Source organism: Gopherus evgoodei, chromosome 3 (assembly GCF_007399415.2).
Source record: "Gopherus evgoodei ecotype Sinaloan lineage chromosome 3, rGopEvg1_v1.p, whole genome shotgun sequence".
Classification (NCBI taxonomy): domain Eukaryota; kingdom Metazoa; phylum Chordata; order Testudines; family Testudinidae; genus Gopherus; species Gopherus evgoodei.
The window spans coordinates 121,792,508-121,809,490 of record NC_044324.1 but is presented as its reverse complement, the minus strand read 5'-3'; the positions used below and the strand labels follow the sequence as shown (position 1 = coordinate 121,809,490).

The window sequence follows — 16,983 nt, the reverse complement described above, 5'->3', positions numbered from 1 at the left end:
CTTGTGCACTGGTGTGCACAACCATCTACAGGGGAATGGACATGTACAATCATTCAAAGAAGAATTGCCTGTTCCCAGATCAAAGACTCGGTTGTACAAAAAAAAAGGGGGGAAGGACTAAACTTTTCATGAGTGTGCTTGTTCTGAGCTAACAACTGTCATGAAATTGTGACCACAGAGAAACCCCTTGGTGGTGTCTGAAAGACTGTTCACCTGCCACCGCCCTTCTTGGAGCTGGGTGATTGCTGGTAAGCTGATTAGCATGCGTGTAGGTTCTTTTATTGTTTTTTATGTTTCTCTGTAATGCTTTTAGTGGTAACTTAACTGTTGACAACTGCGCTTTCTCTAGCCTGTGAGGAAGGAAGGCAAAGTCTGACATGTTGGGGAATTTACAGGGTAGGCAGGGAACTGTGTAGCCTGGAAATACCTTTGTGCAGATTAGGGGATGCATGTCTCTCTCCAAGAGAGATGATGGTTGAAGTGCCAGAAGCCTAAGAATGGGTGCCATGGAGGGGGAACACAGGTGCAGTTGCCCTTATTTGTGAGACTAGGTACCCCCACCTCTAGGCCAGGAGGGACAGACAGTCCTGCTGCAGACTTTCCCTTTGTTGGTAGCTCTCTGTCAGCATCTCCCCTCAAGCAGCTGCTGACAACCCACTCTCCCTCCCTTTCTTCAAAAAGGGACATTTTAACGGAGCCTTTTGATCTCTAGGCTCATGGCCTTGGCCGAGTAACCATATAACTTTGTTGGAGCCTAGAAGTCACATCTCAGCTGATAGCTTGGTATTGTCTTTCAAGTGTTTGCGGAGCTGTTCTTTATCCAAGCTATTGTGTGGCCTTCCTACTTGTTTTTCCAACTGCCCACTAATTAACTAAATCAATCAATACATTCCCACAGTCAAACAACCCACACAGCTCTACACTGACTATTTTAATAGCGAGGTCATGTAATCATAAAATTGTTACAGATTAACTCTACATTCTCCACAGCACCCATTAAAATAAGTGACATTAGTTTAAGGGGGAAATAAAATTTGTGATTACAATGTATTTTTGCTGAATCTTAGTAGCCTTTTTTTTTGAGGATACTGAAGTGTAATGCATACAGTAATCAGAAATGTCTACATTTGTTCTGATTAAATTAGATATTTTTCTTATGTAGTATTGGTAATTTATAAAAGATAAATTAAAGTTACAAAAAAAATCATGCATTTCATTACAGAACCATCTGTGCAAAACTACTGGAGACGAATGCATGAAGAGACACCATTTTGATCATTACCAAAGAATAATCTTACAGAAAAAACACCAGTAGTTGAATGATTTGTCTTTGCCTTAAGCTGCTAATATACTGATAGAGAGGTAGAAACTGGCTGATTGCAAGAGGATTATTGGTATATAAAGATTTACTTCTGTTAAAATTTCAACATTGATGCATAGTGCTATGTATAAGTGTAGTAGTTGAGTTAGCTGTTTGCTTTGAATTAATCATTGCTGTATTATTGCATATATTTGAAGAAAACATGTAGGGCAGTAAACCCTACACAGAATGAGATTACACAGAAATATCTGTATATGTTTCTGTAAACTTCAGCCCTGTATCTAGATCTTGTAAGCAAATTGCAAACAATGTGGTTAGAAAACACATGGATAACAGCAAAACAAGTGAAGACTAAACAAGTGACGCTGAGATTGGAAAGCACATTGATATAAACCCTTTACAGATTGTTAGATATATTAAGAATTTAATAAGTATGGTGTATTTCATCTGAATTGAAATTACTTTAGCACAGTAATGAAAGTGTCTGAAATACAAATACATACCTGATATTATTTTAATCACAATCATTGCTCCATAACAATACAATTAAACAGTACTTAAGAATCAAATGTCAATCTACTAGTTCAGGAAGAAAGCTAGATGCTAAATTTGCAAGAGCTGACACAAATCAAGGTTCAGTTTTTTACTTCTAATATTTAAAAGCTGTTGTAGAAAAAATGAAAAGGTCTACTAAACTAGATATGGCTAGTGATAATAAAATTAATGGGAAAGAAAACAAGCTAAGCAAACATTATAAATTTCTCAGTCTGAGACAAAATTATTCAGATAAAAGAGGAGAGAGAGAGAGAGAGAGTGTATGTATGTATAGTAACTGATAATTAAATTTAGTCCCAAAGGAAATTCTGTATAAATTGGAATGTTCCCTCTAAGATAACTTTTTATCAATACTTCTGTTGGCATTATAATGAGCTGCCAATATTCTCATGGCTATTTATGCCCTCTATAAATCTGGTACTATTAGTAGTTCCTTCAGAATCCTCTATTCCCATGATGAAGGTTGCAGGGGAGGAAGAGCCAGGGATAAAAAATAATGCTTGTCAAGGGGTATTTTCTAGACTAACAAACAAAAGAATGCTTATGTTTTAATCTCTGAAGATCAAATGGTAAGAACAAGATTTGAGAAGAGAATATATCTCAGTTCCCTCTGACAAGGGAAACGTGTCCACATAAAAATCTTAGAACTAAGGATCTGCATTAATTATGGCATAAATCCAAATTACTCATAGATGAGTCAGAAAACTTAGGCAAAAGTCACAGGCAAATAGTAATGCTAGGCAACTATGCAACCAACCTCACTTCCAACTCTCCCTGGGGCCACTAAGCATTTCTGGCCCTCATGTCAAAGCAGAGTGTAGAAGAGAGCTGAAATTCACAATGAAATGAGGAAAATTACAATGAAATGAGGAAAATTACATAATTCAAGGAAAAATTGGGAAAAAATCATAGTTCCTGTGTGTGTTTTAAAGGTTATTCCTTATTTAAAGCCATTATTAGAATGCATATTCCTCTTGAAATGCAAAATAAAATACTTACATTGAGAACTTAAAGGCCTTTCAGTACACAAGAAATTAAATGCAGGGATGACAGCATGGCCCTTTCCAATAGTGCTTACAATTTCCTCCTCACTATCCAGGACTTGCAATTTAATGAACACATCTGATTTAGAGGTTTGTACCTGCACTGTAGCAATATGTGATGCTGTGACTTTTACTGCATACCTAAAGAGGAGAAAAATTCCAACAACATAAGCAACTAAACCAGATTTTTCATTGTGATGTAAGCAGAGTCAGGATAAGCTCTACCCTGACATCTGCTGGAAAGAATTTCAGAGAGTGTATTTGCATAGGCACGCCTACTCTATCCCAGACTGCCGAGCTGTGGGACTGCTTGGTGACAAATGACTCACCCTCAGTTGGGTGGTACTTGCTAGACAAGGGACATGGGTTCCAAAACCCAGTGAATTGAGAGAGGCTGGGGATGGGTATCTGTGCTTTGTGGTGCAGTCTCCTTGGGGAGCCAGAAGCACCAGTTCCACCCCGTCCTCTCTCCACTGTGGAATGTCAGAGTTGATTTTTTTTATTCCCTCAAGAATCTAAATACAGGTTATTGAGCTGAACTTTGGGCTAATGGTGCACTAGCACTGGGGCTCCCCTACTAAGAGCTGAGATCACTAAGAGTTGAAATCACTAAAGAGCTGAAATTACTGAGCTGAGAGCACTGAGTACTGTGCTAACTAGTGGGGGAGCCTGAAGCTATACTGTGGAACAGAGCAGCTGGTGGAGTGGAGCAGTTGTGGGGATGGCTGGAGCGGATCACGGGACAGCTGGTGGGAGCAGAGTGGCTGGCAGAGCGGAGTAGTTGTGGGATGGGTGGAACGGCCCACAGAGTGAGCGAGCAGAGCTGAGCAGTTTGCAGAGAGAACTGGAGCAGCTCATGGAGCAGAGCAGCTGGTGGAGCGGAGCAGTTTCTGAGGACGGCTGGAGGAGCAGAGTGGAGCAGCTGGTAAAGCGGAGCAGTTCGTGGAAAAGGTGGAAGCAGAACCCACGGAGAGGCAGGGCAGTTGGCCCCGGACCATGTAAGGTGCCCCTTTCTACCCAGGCTGGGGGGAGGGACCTCTACAGATAAACTCTCGAACTCTGGGGTGGCATTGACCAGAGACTTTTGGGTTGTTGGACTTTGGGGTGATTGGACTTAAAACCCTAAGGGGAAAAAGGACAGTGCCAAACGTACTTGGAGGTGGGTTTTCATTTATGGTCTGTGTTATAACCCTGTTTGTGGTGTTTCTCCAATGGGATGCTGCATTGATTCCTTCCTTTATTAAAAAGATTTCGCTACACTCAGACTCCGTGCTTGCGAGAGGGGAAGTATTGCCTCCTAGAGGCACCCAGGAGGGTGTGGTATGTGAGTGTCCCAGGTCACTGGGTGGGGGCTTGAGCCGGTTATGCATTGTGTTACTGAAACGGAACCCCTGGATACTGAACCCGGCCCTTGTTGCTGCCAAATCAGAGGGGCAGAAGGGTTACAGTTAGAATGTCTAAAACCCAATTAAGAAAAGCATCTTCATTCAAAAAAGCACTAAACCACATACTTGTATAATTTGGGGGAGGTAGCTCAGTGGTTTGAGCATTGGCCTGCTAAACCCAGGGTTGTGAGTTCAATTCTTGAGGGGACCATCTAGGGCAAAATCTATCAGGGGCAGTACTTGGTCCTGCTGTGAAGGCAGGGGACTAGACTCAGTGACCCTTGAAGACCCCTTCCAGTTCTGAGATAGGTATATCTCAATATTTATATTTTCGGGGGAGGGAATAGCTCAGTGGGTTGCGCATTGGCCTGCAAAACCCAGGGTTGTGAGCCATTTAGGGAACTGAGGTAAAAATCTGTCTGGGAATTGGTCCTGCTTTGAGCAAGGGGTTGGACTAGATAACCTCTTGAGGTCCCTTCCAAACCCTGATATTCTATGGGCTTTAGCTTAAATTGTGTCCTGAACTGGAGCCCAAGACACTAAGCCTTGACTTGAAAGTCATCAGATGCAACTAAAACAAGACTTTTGTTGTTCAAACTACCATGAATTAGCTAAAGTTGTATCACAACTTTCAGTATGAAACCCTTCCCCCATCTTTCCCAGGTTCAAAATTCTTAGGTTTACCAAAGGAAACAAAGTAAAAAGACAGGATAATGTACATTTAAAAAAAAAGTCAGCAACTATCGATATGCACTAGCGATAGGTAAAGAACATTCAGACATATAAGCCTGTGAACATAATTTAAATTTTTTTGAAGGAGCACAGACAAGAGAAAAAGGGAAAACTGCCCAAGGCATGGCACCGTTAACAAGAATTTAGAGCAGGGGTAGGCAACCTATGGCACATGTGCCAAAGGCGGCATGCGAGCTGATTTTCAGTGGCACTCAGACTGCCTGAGTCCTGGTCACCAGTCCAGGGTGCTCTGCATTTTAATTTAATTTTAAGTGAAGCTTCTTAAACATTTAAATAAAGTTATTTACTTTACATACAACAATAGTTTAGTTATATATTACAGATTTATAGAAAGAGACCTTCTAAAAACATTAAGATGTATTACTGGCACGCAAAACCTTAAATTAAAGTGAATAAATGAAGACTTAGCACACCACTTCTGAAAGGTTGCCGAACCCTGAATTAGAGTATTTGTTATATTTCCATTTCAAGTTTTTCTGGAATTTAATTATCTTTATTTCTGTTGGGACTGATTATGTTACCTTTACTCCATGAGTAATCCCACTGATTTCAGACTGTGGTGTGAAAAGTTGTAATACTGCTCGATCAAGACCCATGTATAAAAGTTAGACCCTGATCCTACAAAGTCTATGTGTGTGCTTATCTTTTAGGCATGTGACTAGTCCAAATCTGCTTTAATAGAGCTTTCACTTCCACATTTAAAAACCGAAACATGTATACAGTAACAGAGGGTTATATAATACTAGAAGGTTTTTTTTTTTTTTTTTTTACACACCGTTAAATACTGCTGTATTTACATGTTTGAACAGGGATCTGCTCACAGATCTGAACCAAGAGCCAGTTAATCAGCTGGGGTAAATTGGCATAGCTCCTTTGACGTCAATGAACCATGGCTATTTATGCCAGCTCAGGATCTGGCCCAAAATCATTTTAGTCCATTGAAAAAATACTACAAACCCAAATAATTGCTTATGTTGATATGAAATATTCTGTCCTAAAAGAATATGCATGCTCTAATCAAATGTGTATAATTTGCAATCAAATGAAACTTGCCTTCCAATATTATAGGATGGGAATGTGTCTGGCAGTTAGAGCAAGGGACCCAGTGTAAGGACCCCTGATTCTGTTCCCATCTTTCTCACTGACTGGAGCCAACCAGTTCTGTGCCTTAGGTTAGCATTGTAATGTGCATTTTGCAAATGGGGAAACTATCTCAGAGGGATTATGAAGTTTAAATTATTAAAGTTTATATCATTTTCTGAGATCCATGGTACTGAAGTACAAGATATATTATTATTATTTTAAAAGAATGAGTTAAATGTAATATTTCTTTACCACGGCACCACACCCCACATCTGCACTAACTAGTGGCAATATTTTAGAAAATTAAACCCTAATCTGGGGAAATGTTCAAGTCTGACTTTCATATCGAATAAACATAATTGCCTGTAAAATTCAAGAATATCTTTCCTCTTTGCTTGAAAGCATTTTTCTTCCAAAAATAATATCATTTTCCCATGAGTAGTGTTCATATAAAAAGTGACATTTAAATTCTTCTCCTTCCAAAATTTACCTGAATACAATGTGCTTGTCATTGGGTATATAATAGTCTTTAATTTCCTTAGTGGAATAGAAATTGTTTACAACGTCACGAGAGAGAATGGGGAGTGGACTATGCGAACCAATGAGACGTAGTCTCCATTTCCCAGCTGCTACAGGTAAGTCACCAGTATGTGCTTCAGCCATGAATGTGTATCCTTTCTGAAAAACAGAAAACATGTCATTGTTCATTAGAAATGAACATCACTAAAAATGATGCACTTACAACGAATACCGTGTACCCACAGAGGGCAAACACTGCTAATGTGGAGTACTATCGCTCTCTTATGATCCTACTATAGCTTAAGGAGCTCATAGTGAATCCCTTGGTAACATTGTTTATATTTGGTAAAATTTTAAATGGCAAGTCATGCAAAATCCAATTTGGAAAATATTGATCAAATCTTAAACATTATTTCAGCATGTTCATAATACTTATGATAACTCTCCCGAGGGCTGGCTCCAGGGTTTTTGCTGCTCCAAGCACATGCTTGGAATGCTGATGCCTAGAGCCAGCCCTGACTCTCCCCATGATTATTCTGATTTTGTTCTCTTATTGTTCATTTTACTTGTGTCCGATGAACTGCCACTTATTTCTTTATCTTAGGGTTTTATACTGCTGCAGTATCTGAGTGCCATCCATATTAATTCAATAGCAATAGCAATGATTGCAAATAGAGTTCATTTTCTTTCTCTAAAATATGCCTTGGTTCTCTCCCTCCACCCCAACATCTATTATAAATGGAAGTAGATACACTAGAGGAATAACCAAAGGTTATTTCACAAGCTGAGAACTTTCATTCTGAATTATGAACGAGACAACAAACAAACTTCAGTGATGCTTTTTGGTTCCCTCCCCCTGCCCCAAATCCCATAAGGCAGAGGCAGGGAAATGTCAGTGAGCTGTATTTTCAACGCCATTCCCCAGAAGTTATGCTTTAGGTTTACCTTGTTTGAAGATAATACTGACATCAAATGACGCTATTACCATAAAAAAGGACATATTGACATCAGTGTATAAGATAATGTAAAATTCCTATAAAATATTTTTAGGGTAACTTCACACTGACCAGAACTCAGAACTCTGGTGTTACCTAATATAGGTAAAACTGAAAAAATGTACCATGAAAGGCAAAGGACTGTTTCACAGCATAAGCTGTAAAGCCTGGATGAGAACTAGTGAAGGAGGGTGGAATGGAAATATCCCTGCTGAAATATAGAGAGAACGGAGGATTTGAGGTAGGAAGTGGGTGAGGAAGGGGGTAGTGAAAGCAGAAGAGAGAAGGGTTATAGCTAGTTCTAAAATGTTATATAACACTGACTGTAGAGGTACAGATTTCTGTGGTCTAGACTGAACAATGCAGAGGAAAGGAAATCATCTTCCACTGACATAAAAATAGGAATTTTTGCTAAATCGTTAAGAATTTAGGGAAGGAACAACTTCTTATAATGTGGCTGTACAATGTCCAGCACCATTATCTTAACAGGGGACTTGGGTTCTAACGCAATATAAATGTTAAATAATAAAAATATACTTCCATAGAACAGAAAAGTTTTCTTCTGTTCCATTTAAATTGGCAACGCTGTGGATTATGGCAGCATCCTCAAGTTATTATTATACTGACATTTTCTTTCAAATATGAATAATTTAAATGAAAGGAAACAGATACAAAAAATGACTGTGACTACTGAAACTAACGTCTAAAAAATGCATAAACCCTTTGGTTCTTTCTTTCCCACACCATTCCCACCCTATTTTCTTTTTTTAATCTTTCTTTATTTCTGTGTTTCTCTCTCTCCTGCTTTGAAAGCTCTCCCTCCCTTCTGTGTATGTATATCCTGGGTCCTCAATTTTCCATAATTTTTTGGGGTCTCCTGAGTTGTTTGGATAATTGGGGTTGCACTTTAGCAGGAACTAGCTCAGAAGACTTAGATCACTTCAGAGATAGACTATTTCAGAGGGATAGAACCAGTTTCTCCACTACTTAAACATCTATGAATGCTTTGAAGGTGTGTGATTTTTCAAAAGCATCCAGCTGTTTACCTAATCTGCTTCCACTGAAGTCAATGGGAGTTTTAGCATTGGCTTTAACAGAGTAGAGTTTAGGCCAATGCTGTGCTCTTTTGAAATTACCACCGTAAATGAATTCAATCCCACTTCCCAAAGTCCCCATGTTGTGATGACCTTGCCTTTGGTGAGTGCAGCTGGATGCTACTTGCCTTGGAGGACAATACTGCTCCTCCAGTCAGCCAGAGAGAACTGCTAGAGAGTGATACAAGGTGCACTTTTCCCAAGGGGATGTATCCTATCACTCCCTGCTGCCCATTGGTCAGATCCCCCATGCTCCATTGTTACTGGACCTCAAAGTAACTTATTAAAGCCTGACTTATTTGCATTTTTTTTAATAAGTGTACTACTGTTTATTCATTTTCTGTTCAGCAACAGCAAAAATACCTGGCCCATTAAAAACAGAGGGAGGATTGTTGGGGTTTATATTTCATGCCTCTCCATATCCAGTAGCCCCTAGTGTGGACAACAGATTGGTACAAGTTAGTTCCACTCAACAGAGGTGGGGAGGGGTGTGCTGGATTCATGTTTTCTGGATGATGTGGCTAAATACACAATAACTGGCTTTTCTATTCACTGCATATGTATATTGATAGTGGTGGCTGGGAGCAAATGGTATGGTTGGGGAAAGGGTCTCAGATCAGGTGGGGAGACAGATAAACAGGAAAGAATAGGTAAAGAATTTTCTGTGGTAAGAAGTGCAAAAAAGAGAGTTGAGGGTCCCTACACTGGGACAGGAAGCCAGTGATGAGTTGGGACCTGGGATAGCATAGCTGTATTTGTACATAAATCAAATATGAACTGAAGATTTGTCACATCCCTATTTCCAATGCTATGTTTGGAAAATTATACCAAAAACAGAATTTTGTATAATGAAACACTCAATAAAAATACCAGAGGAAAAACAATATTATGCATGGTTTTGTATTAAGAATTATTGGGAAAGGTTGGTCTGCAAATTTTATCCTATACACCAGATTTCAGAAAAAAAGATTTTAGCTTTGATTGAATTGTGTGTCAGAATTTATAAAAAGCATTTAAGATTTTGAATCACTCACTAACTGGCAAATTGCAGTGCAATCAATATGATATATCAATGCTTGCCTTTACAAACACAGAATATCTTAATTAGCCTATATTCAATCATATTCATGCTACAATTTGTCTTCCTCTTCTTTTTGGGCCTTAACCAAAGTCCACTGAAGTCAACAGAAATACTCCCATTGTAAAAGTGGACTTTGGGATCAAGCCCTTAATCATAAATACTATAGAATTGCACTATAATCAGTGTATGAATACCAAATTATAAAGCTATATGTAAGTCAATTTTATAAATTTGGAAAGTAACAAATACTAGTACATGGTGCATTGAGCAACAAATACACATTTTAGTTTTTCACATTTCAGTTTTTGAAAAATTGAACAAGAGGTTTACTTTTCATGCTCTTTCTACTTCAGAACTTCAGATTCAAATAAATAAGTCAACCAAGTTTTAAATAAGAAATACAGCACAGCTCCCAATCTCCTGTCTTTTGGCTTCAGATTTATCTGTTTTGGTCTTGTGTTGTGTTCTATTATCAGGATTAGTAAGTGTTTAAAATGAGAGCTCAAAAAGCAATGAAAAAAAGACCATTTATAATACAGTGACACCATTTTGCAAAGTCATACCTATGAGTAACTTTACTCACTTGTAATCAATTGGACAATACAGACTACTCAAGGCCAAAGCCAGGATTCAGGAAAACACCTCTATTTAGGTAAGCACTTAAATACATGCTTCAGTCTCATTGACCTTAACAGGATTTAAGCACACATTTAAGAGCTTTCCTCAACAGGAACAGATTTAAGCACACGCTTAGGTATTACCATGACTCAGGGTCTAAATGATTATAGGTATTCAGGTGCATATGTATTTAAGATCAGATCCCAAAGCCTTTCTTATTTATTGAACATAATAAATAATGCAGAAAATTTGGTCAAAAATCATTTGCTTGATTGGACCAACAATTTTAGAACACTTACAAATGATTAAAAAAATAGAATCTTTGGACTCCAGTTGAAGATTCAGCAGTACTTTGTTCCTTATTCTATCTCATTATTCCATCCACTCATAAAAACCTTGTGAACAATAAAAAAAATAAAGAAATAATGTGATATCTTCTTGGTAGCGGAAGATAGGATTATACAGGGAAAGAGTTTAGATTAAAATGGTATGCTTCCAAATACAGCCAAGGATACACCTCTACCTCGATATAACGCTGTCCTCAGGAGCCAAAAAATCTTACCGTGTTATAGGTGAAACCGCATTATATCGAATTTGATTTGATCCGCCAGAGTGTGCAGCCCCGCCTCTCGGAGCGCTGCTTTACCGCGTTATATCCAAATTCGTCTTATATTGGGTTGTGTTATATCGGGGTAGAGATGTATAGCTAAAGTGTCTATCTACACAGTAAACTCTGCAGAAGAGAGACAGATACTATTGCTACTCTGCAGATTTTATCCTCAGTATTAATCATTTTGAAATTAACTTTAATTTTTTCCAGAACTGGCTTTGCAGCAGAATAATATCATGTGTGGATATTTTAACCTTTGTCGAGAGTTGCTGAGTCATAGTTTTGGCAGCATAAAACTTAATTGGTAGGGTTATATCAAGAAAAGAATCTGGTTTGCATTAATACTGACATTTAGGAATTTAGATATTTCTCATTAGCTGTGTTACATTGGTTTTTTTTTATAACATACTATTAGAAAGGAGGTGTAATGTCTGTTCGTATTTAAAGTCAGTTAACTTAATAATAGCATTGGATAGTATATTTATGTTAAAATAACTGCATGATGTCACACCAATACTATTGTGGCTTTTCTACATTGTTTGCTGGCCCACTGGAATTTTAATGATCTATATATGATTATGAAGCCAATTAAAATACCGCTAGCTGTCTAATTTAAAATAGTATTTTTATTGAGAGTTTCATTATGTGAAAGCAAAGTTCAAGTGAATAAAATACAGACAACACACAATTCTGGAGTAATACTAGGATTCTAGCCTTAGTGTTTTGTCTCCTATGCTATTAAAAAGAAGTTTAAGTGAAAAATTGTTTGTTAAAGATATCACATTATCAGCATTGGTAAAACACAGAATTTCTTACTTACGCAATATATGTTTTCATTAACAGAAAAAAGTTTCAGTAAGACAGATTGAAAAGACAGTCTCAACTTAAAACAACCTTAAATAGGCTGCAGTAGTATTAAAACAATGTGAGAGTTTAGTGAAATACACAGTACTAGCATGTCTAGAATTATTAGCTATTACTAAAAATGAAATAAGAAATGGTTACTCACCCAGTGCAGTAACTGCAGTTCTTCTCTGAGTAGTGTCCCCATAGGTGCTCCCTTCGGGGTGCATTTGCGCCTCTGGATCCTTCGACTGGAAATTTCTCATGGCAGCATCCAGTTGGCCTGTGCATGTGTGTTACTCTGCCTTGTGCTCGGTGCTATTTCTATACAGTACTGCATGGACTAACCATCCTCAATTCCTTCTGTACCACAAAGCCCCATGACAGGGAACTCTGAGGGGAAGGAGTGCGGAGCACCCATAGGAACACACATCTCAAAGAACTGCAGTTACTGCACAGGCTAAGTAACCATTTCTTCTTCTTTGGGTAGTATCCATATGGATGCTTCACTCTAGGTGATACTGAGCAGTTCCCCTTTACGGAGGAGGGGGCTTGGAGTCAAGTCCAGTGTGGAAGGAAGTACAGCTGAGCTGAACATAGTAGCAAAAGCAGAATCACGAATTATTGCACAGTGTTCAGCAAATGTATCCATAGAAGCCTGAGTTGCAGCTTTACATGTTTCAATGACAGGAATGTTCTTAAAGGCTGTATTGGTGGAAATAGATCTCATTGAGTGGCCTCATATGCCAGTGGGTACTTTGAGATTATGAGGTTGGTAGCAATTACTAATATAGTCAGTTATCCACCTAGAGATCCTCTGTTTAGAGAGAGCAGCTCCTTTTGATTTGTCTGTGACTGAGACAAACTATCTGCAAGTTTTCCTGATGCGTTTAGGCCTATCCAGGTAGAAGACCAGGGCTCTCCGGACATCAAGCATGTGGAGCAATGCTTCCCCCTTATCCCAGTGAGGTTTAGGGTGACAGATGGGGAGGTGAATGGGATTATTTCTTTTAATGTGTGTAGAGATTCATCTGTGTTGCCAGAGAACAACTTAGTACTGTCAAAGGAAGGTCTTGTACCGTATTCTGGACCTTCTCTGGGAATCCAGAAAGCTAAAGCCAGGAGGACCTCCTCATAACTAAGGCTGCGAGTTTGTCATGGAAGTCATGGATTCCATGACTTTCTGTGACCTCTGTGACTTCTGCAGTGGCCGGTCAAACTGGCTGAGAGGCAACTCAGGCAGTCCCTGTGCCAGGTGTACCGGACGCTGCTAGGGCACTCTCAGGCCCCCATGCTCCTCCCCAGCAGCAGCAGGATGGGGGAGGGAGAGGGGTTGGGGCACGGGACAGGGTGAGGTGAGCTCTGGGCAGCGCTCCCCGGAAGTGGTGACATTCGTCTCACTCAGCTGCTAGGTGGAGGCATGGCCAGGTAGCTCTGCACATTCCCTCCACCCAGAAACCACAGCCAATGGAAGTTGCGGGGGCCCTGGGCAGCCGCCCCAAGTTTTATTCACTGATTTTAGTTAAAGTCATGGACAGGTCATGGGCTGTGAATTTTTGTTTACTGCCTGTTACTTGTCCATGACTTTTACTAAAAATACCCGTGACTAAAACGTAGCCTTACTCATAACTACTGCTGTGTAAACTGAATCAGTGGCAGTATCGGCAGCATCAAGAGAAGCCTACAGAGATGTCCTGGCAAGGAGCTGACCTTCTGTAACAACTGCCTGGAACTGCTCTCTGTGTTCTGCTGACAGGTGTTCAATAAAGGAGTTTAGCTTAGTATGGTTTATATGGTTATACTTTGCCATTAAGGCCTGATCATTGGTGATTCTAAACTTTAAAGTAATAAGATTTTCTGCCAAGGAGGTCAAGACATTTAAGATTTTTATCATAGGGCACAGATTTAGCGTGGTGATGCCTTCCACATTCGTTAACTGCCTCACCCACAAAGGAGTTAGGAGATGGGTGAGAAAATAAAAATTCTGACTCCTTAAAGGGAGTGTAATATTTTTTATCTGCTCTTTTGCAGGAATTGAGGCTACCAGATGACCTTTGCTGGGTCCAGGAGTGCTTCATTGACTGGCAGGGTAAAGGAGGCATGGTAAAAAGGGGTGTTCCTGGCCTGGGTCAGAGGATAGACACAGTGAGCTCTCCATCATAAGGAATCAAAGTTTAATCTCCCTGTTCTTTTTTACTTTAGATTTTACTGCCAGTCAGAAGTTTCATTTTTGGGGAATGAGTGATTCCCCAAGGCAATGGATGCAACAGGTGTGTCCATCGCTTACCAGGATTGCCCGTACCAGGACAGGCAGTGATCAATTCTGGGAGACCTGGGCATACCCTTGGAAAGGGAGAAAAATCACTCCCCTGGGGAGCAACTACTTAAAAGATGTATATATATACACAATTTACTTAATTTTTAAAAATATTTTTGTAAAAAAGAAATGAATATATAACTACTATATACACTATCTACAGAAAAGCACAGATGAGGTAAAAAACTCAAGCCAGACAGCTAGTTAAGGCTCCATCTCAAGCCGGGGTGGCAGAGAAGGAACTGAGGATTGTTAGCCCAGACAGTACTATATAGCAATGGCATGGAGCATAAGGTGGAGTAACACGCATGGATGGGTCGAATGGACACTGCTATGAGAAATCTCCAATCAAAAGCACATAGGGTCACTACTCGAAGAACTATAAAACACTGATTCCTACAAACATTTGAGTTTATTTTTATGCGATTTTATCCAGAACTTAAAAAGGAACACTTGCCCTGACTCCATCCCAAAAATCAATTTGCTAATTTAAATAATATATGTAAGCATTACAATATTGTACAATTCATCTTACAATGTGCATTTCTACAAATACTTGATTACAATCAAGCTGTAATTTTTTAAGGAATGAGTTATGAGACTTCATTGCTATTTTGATGTTGAAGACTGAGTGAAGTCGCAGTGTTTACATTAGTCAAAACCAAAACATTAATAAACAGTGACTCAGATTAAAGGTTAGATTTTCAAACAATAGTGGGTGTACTGTTCCTGAAAGCTATGCCAGCAAACAAAAGTTATTAATATTTGTATTACAGCTGCACCTAGAGGCTCAGAAAAGGATTGGGCCCCACTCTGCTAGGTGCTATACAAACCAATGCAAATACATTCCTTGTCTAAGACATCTCACACAATAGTGGAAGGAACAGACTAAAGGGTGGAATGAGGGAATAAAAGACAAATTACCTGTTGAATGAGCTAATTTTGAAAAAAAAAAAAGGTAGTCTGTGCTTGCCATCTTCCTACCCATTATCTGCACAATCAACAATTTGCACACACAATTATTCAAATTGTGTGCTCAAATACATCATTTACATCTGCAATTACCTGTTTGGGTATTGTGTAAGTTTTGCAGATACATGTTGGGTTTCAATTTTTGAAAATTTACCCTTAAAAGCTAATTTTTAAGAGAGTTAAATTCAAAACATTATTGTTTCTGAAGTAATGCAGGCACTTTTGTGGAACCACGTCTAAAATAGTAACTAGCAGTCAGCATTGGAGTCATAGTAACCAAATACTACATGTGAAAATGCACATGCCTTGATATTAGCCTCATCATTTCCAGCATCATAGTAGTTGGCTGGCGTACCCATCTCCCACATATGAAAGACTATTTGTGCTACATTCATGGGTTTGTTCCTGCTCCTCCATACTAGGTCCAATAGAGCAACAGGATTAGCAATTACCACTGTGGTGTCAGGGATAAATGCAGCAATACTTTAGCTAGGGAAATTGGGAGACTGAACCTCTTTTGGAGATAACAGCAAACTTTGAGGAAAGGTACTTTCTGAGGTGACAGAGACTTGGAATCGAACTGCAGCTGTGGCAGCCTCTCTTCTGGACCAATCAGATAAATTAAAATTGCGTGTGCTTTTGAGACATATGCAAGTCCTGTGAAGTCAGAGGAGCTTGGCCTATATATATATAACCACCATTATTATATCTATAGTGATGTTGTACTCCCCAGATGTTTGGACTTACCTTATTCTTGGTATAAACATGAGGGGCTACTCTGAGAAAGATGCGTGGCATTTCTTCCAGTGTGTCATTATCTACAACATGGAGCATACAGGTAGGGATGGTTGTGTACATCTTTGGCACTACAAGCATATCTTCTGTCACATGAAATGTTTCCCTACAGTAAAAGAGAGGTAACATCTTTTTTGAAAAATGTTTTCAATTTGAAACTGCTTTTCGCCACTAAAGTGGATCCTGTAATATAATAATAATTGTGTGTGTGTGTTTGTGTACATTCCAGCTGATCAAAATTAGAAATGCTAGATGTTGTTTAGTTTTGTCCTAACCAACAACCCACACAAAGCCATCAACAACAACTAGCTGCAGGCGTTGCAATCTTTAAAAATCTGAATATAAACTAATTGCATAGGGTTACAAACATTATTTGTTTAAAAAGCTTTTTAATTGCAATTTCACTTCAGGGGGAAAAAAATCTAAAAATAATTTAAAAGTTTAATTGTAAAAAATATAATTCACATAGTCAGTCATAGTAGATACTTGAACTTAAGTTACTGAAAGCACTGGACCCCCAAAAAGTGTGAGTAACTAATATAGACACACATGCTTACATGTGTTGAAGCTTACTTATCACAATGTGGTGCAAAATATGCTCATTATTATATGCTCCTTATGTAATATGGATCTTGTAATATAGGTTGATTGGTGTATACTGGCGCACATGAGACCTGCACACAGTTTGGAAAGAGAAGATAATCCCAAGAGAATGAAGAAACCCCATACTGATACCAATATGCAAACCCAAAAGTGACACACACAACTGTTCAAAGTACCGAGCTGCTGTCCCTCTGCATGAAACTGTTTGAGAGAAACAGAGATAGTTGCATTCATTGAATAGTGGAGCCTGTTTTAGGAAAGGAGCTATGGGTTTTCGAAAAGGAAAGGGATTACAGATGTTCACCACTAGACAGTTGGTCGAAAAGAAGCTAGAAGGAAATGTCAAGCATGGTTAGACTTTCATCAATTTGGAGAAAGCATTTGACAAAGTACCTA

General features: G+C 39.0%; 1 protein-coding gene across 4 annotated transcripts in view; it reads right to left on the bottom strand.

Moving 5' to 3' along the window:
* ADGB (androglobin) overlaps positions 1–16,983 on the bottom strand; it is a 221,736-nt gene that overhangs the window by 57,944 nt on the left and 146,809 nt on the right. For all 4 annotated transcript variants that reach the window (XM_030556520.1, XM_030556521.1, XM_030556522.1 and 1 more), the window contains 3 exons: positions 15,937–16,090; positions 6,631–6,818; positions 2,876–3,060 (listed from right to left, as the gene is read on the bottom strand). In XM_030556520.1, coding sequence (XP_030412380.1) covers positions 2,876–3,060; positions 6,631–6,818; positions 15,937–16,090 — 527 coding nt within the window. The remainder of the gene's footprint in view (positions 1–2,875; positions 3,061–6,630; positions 6,819–15,936; positions 16,091–16,983) is intronic.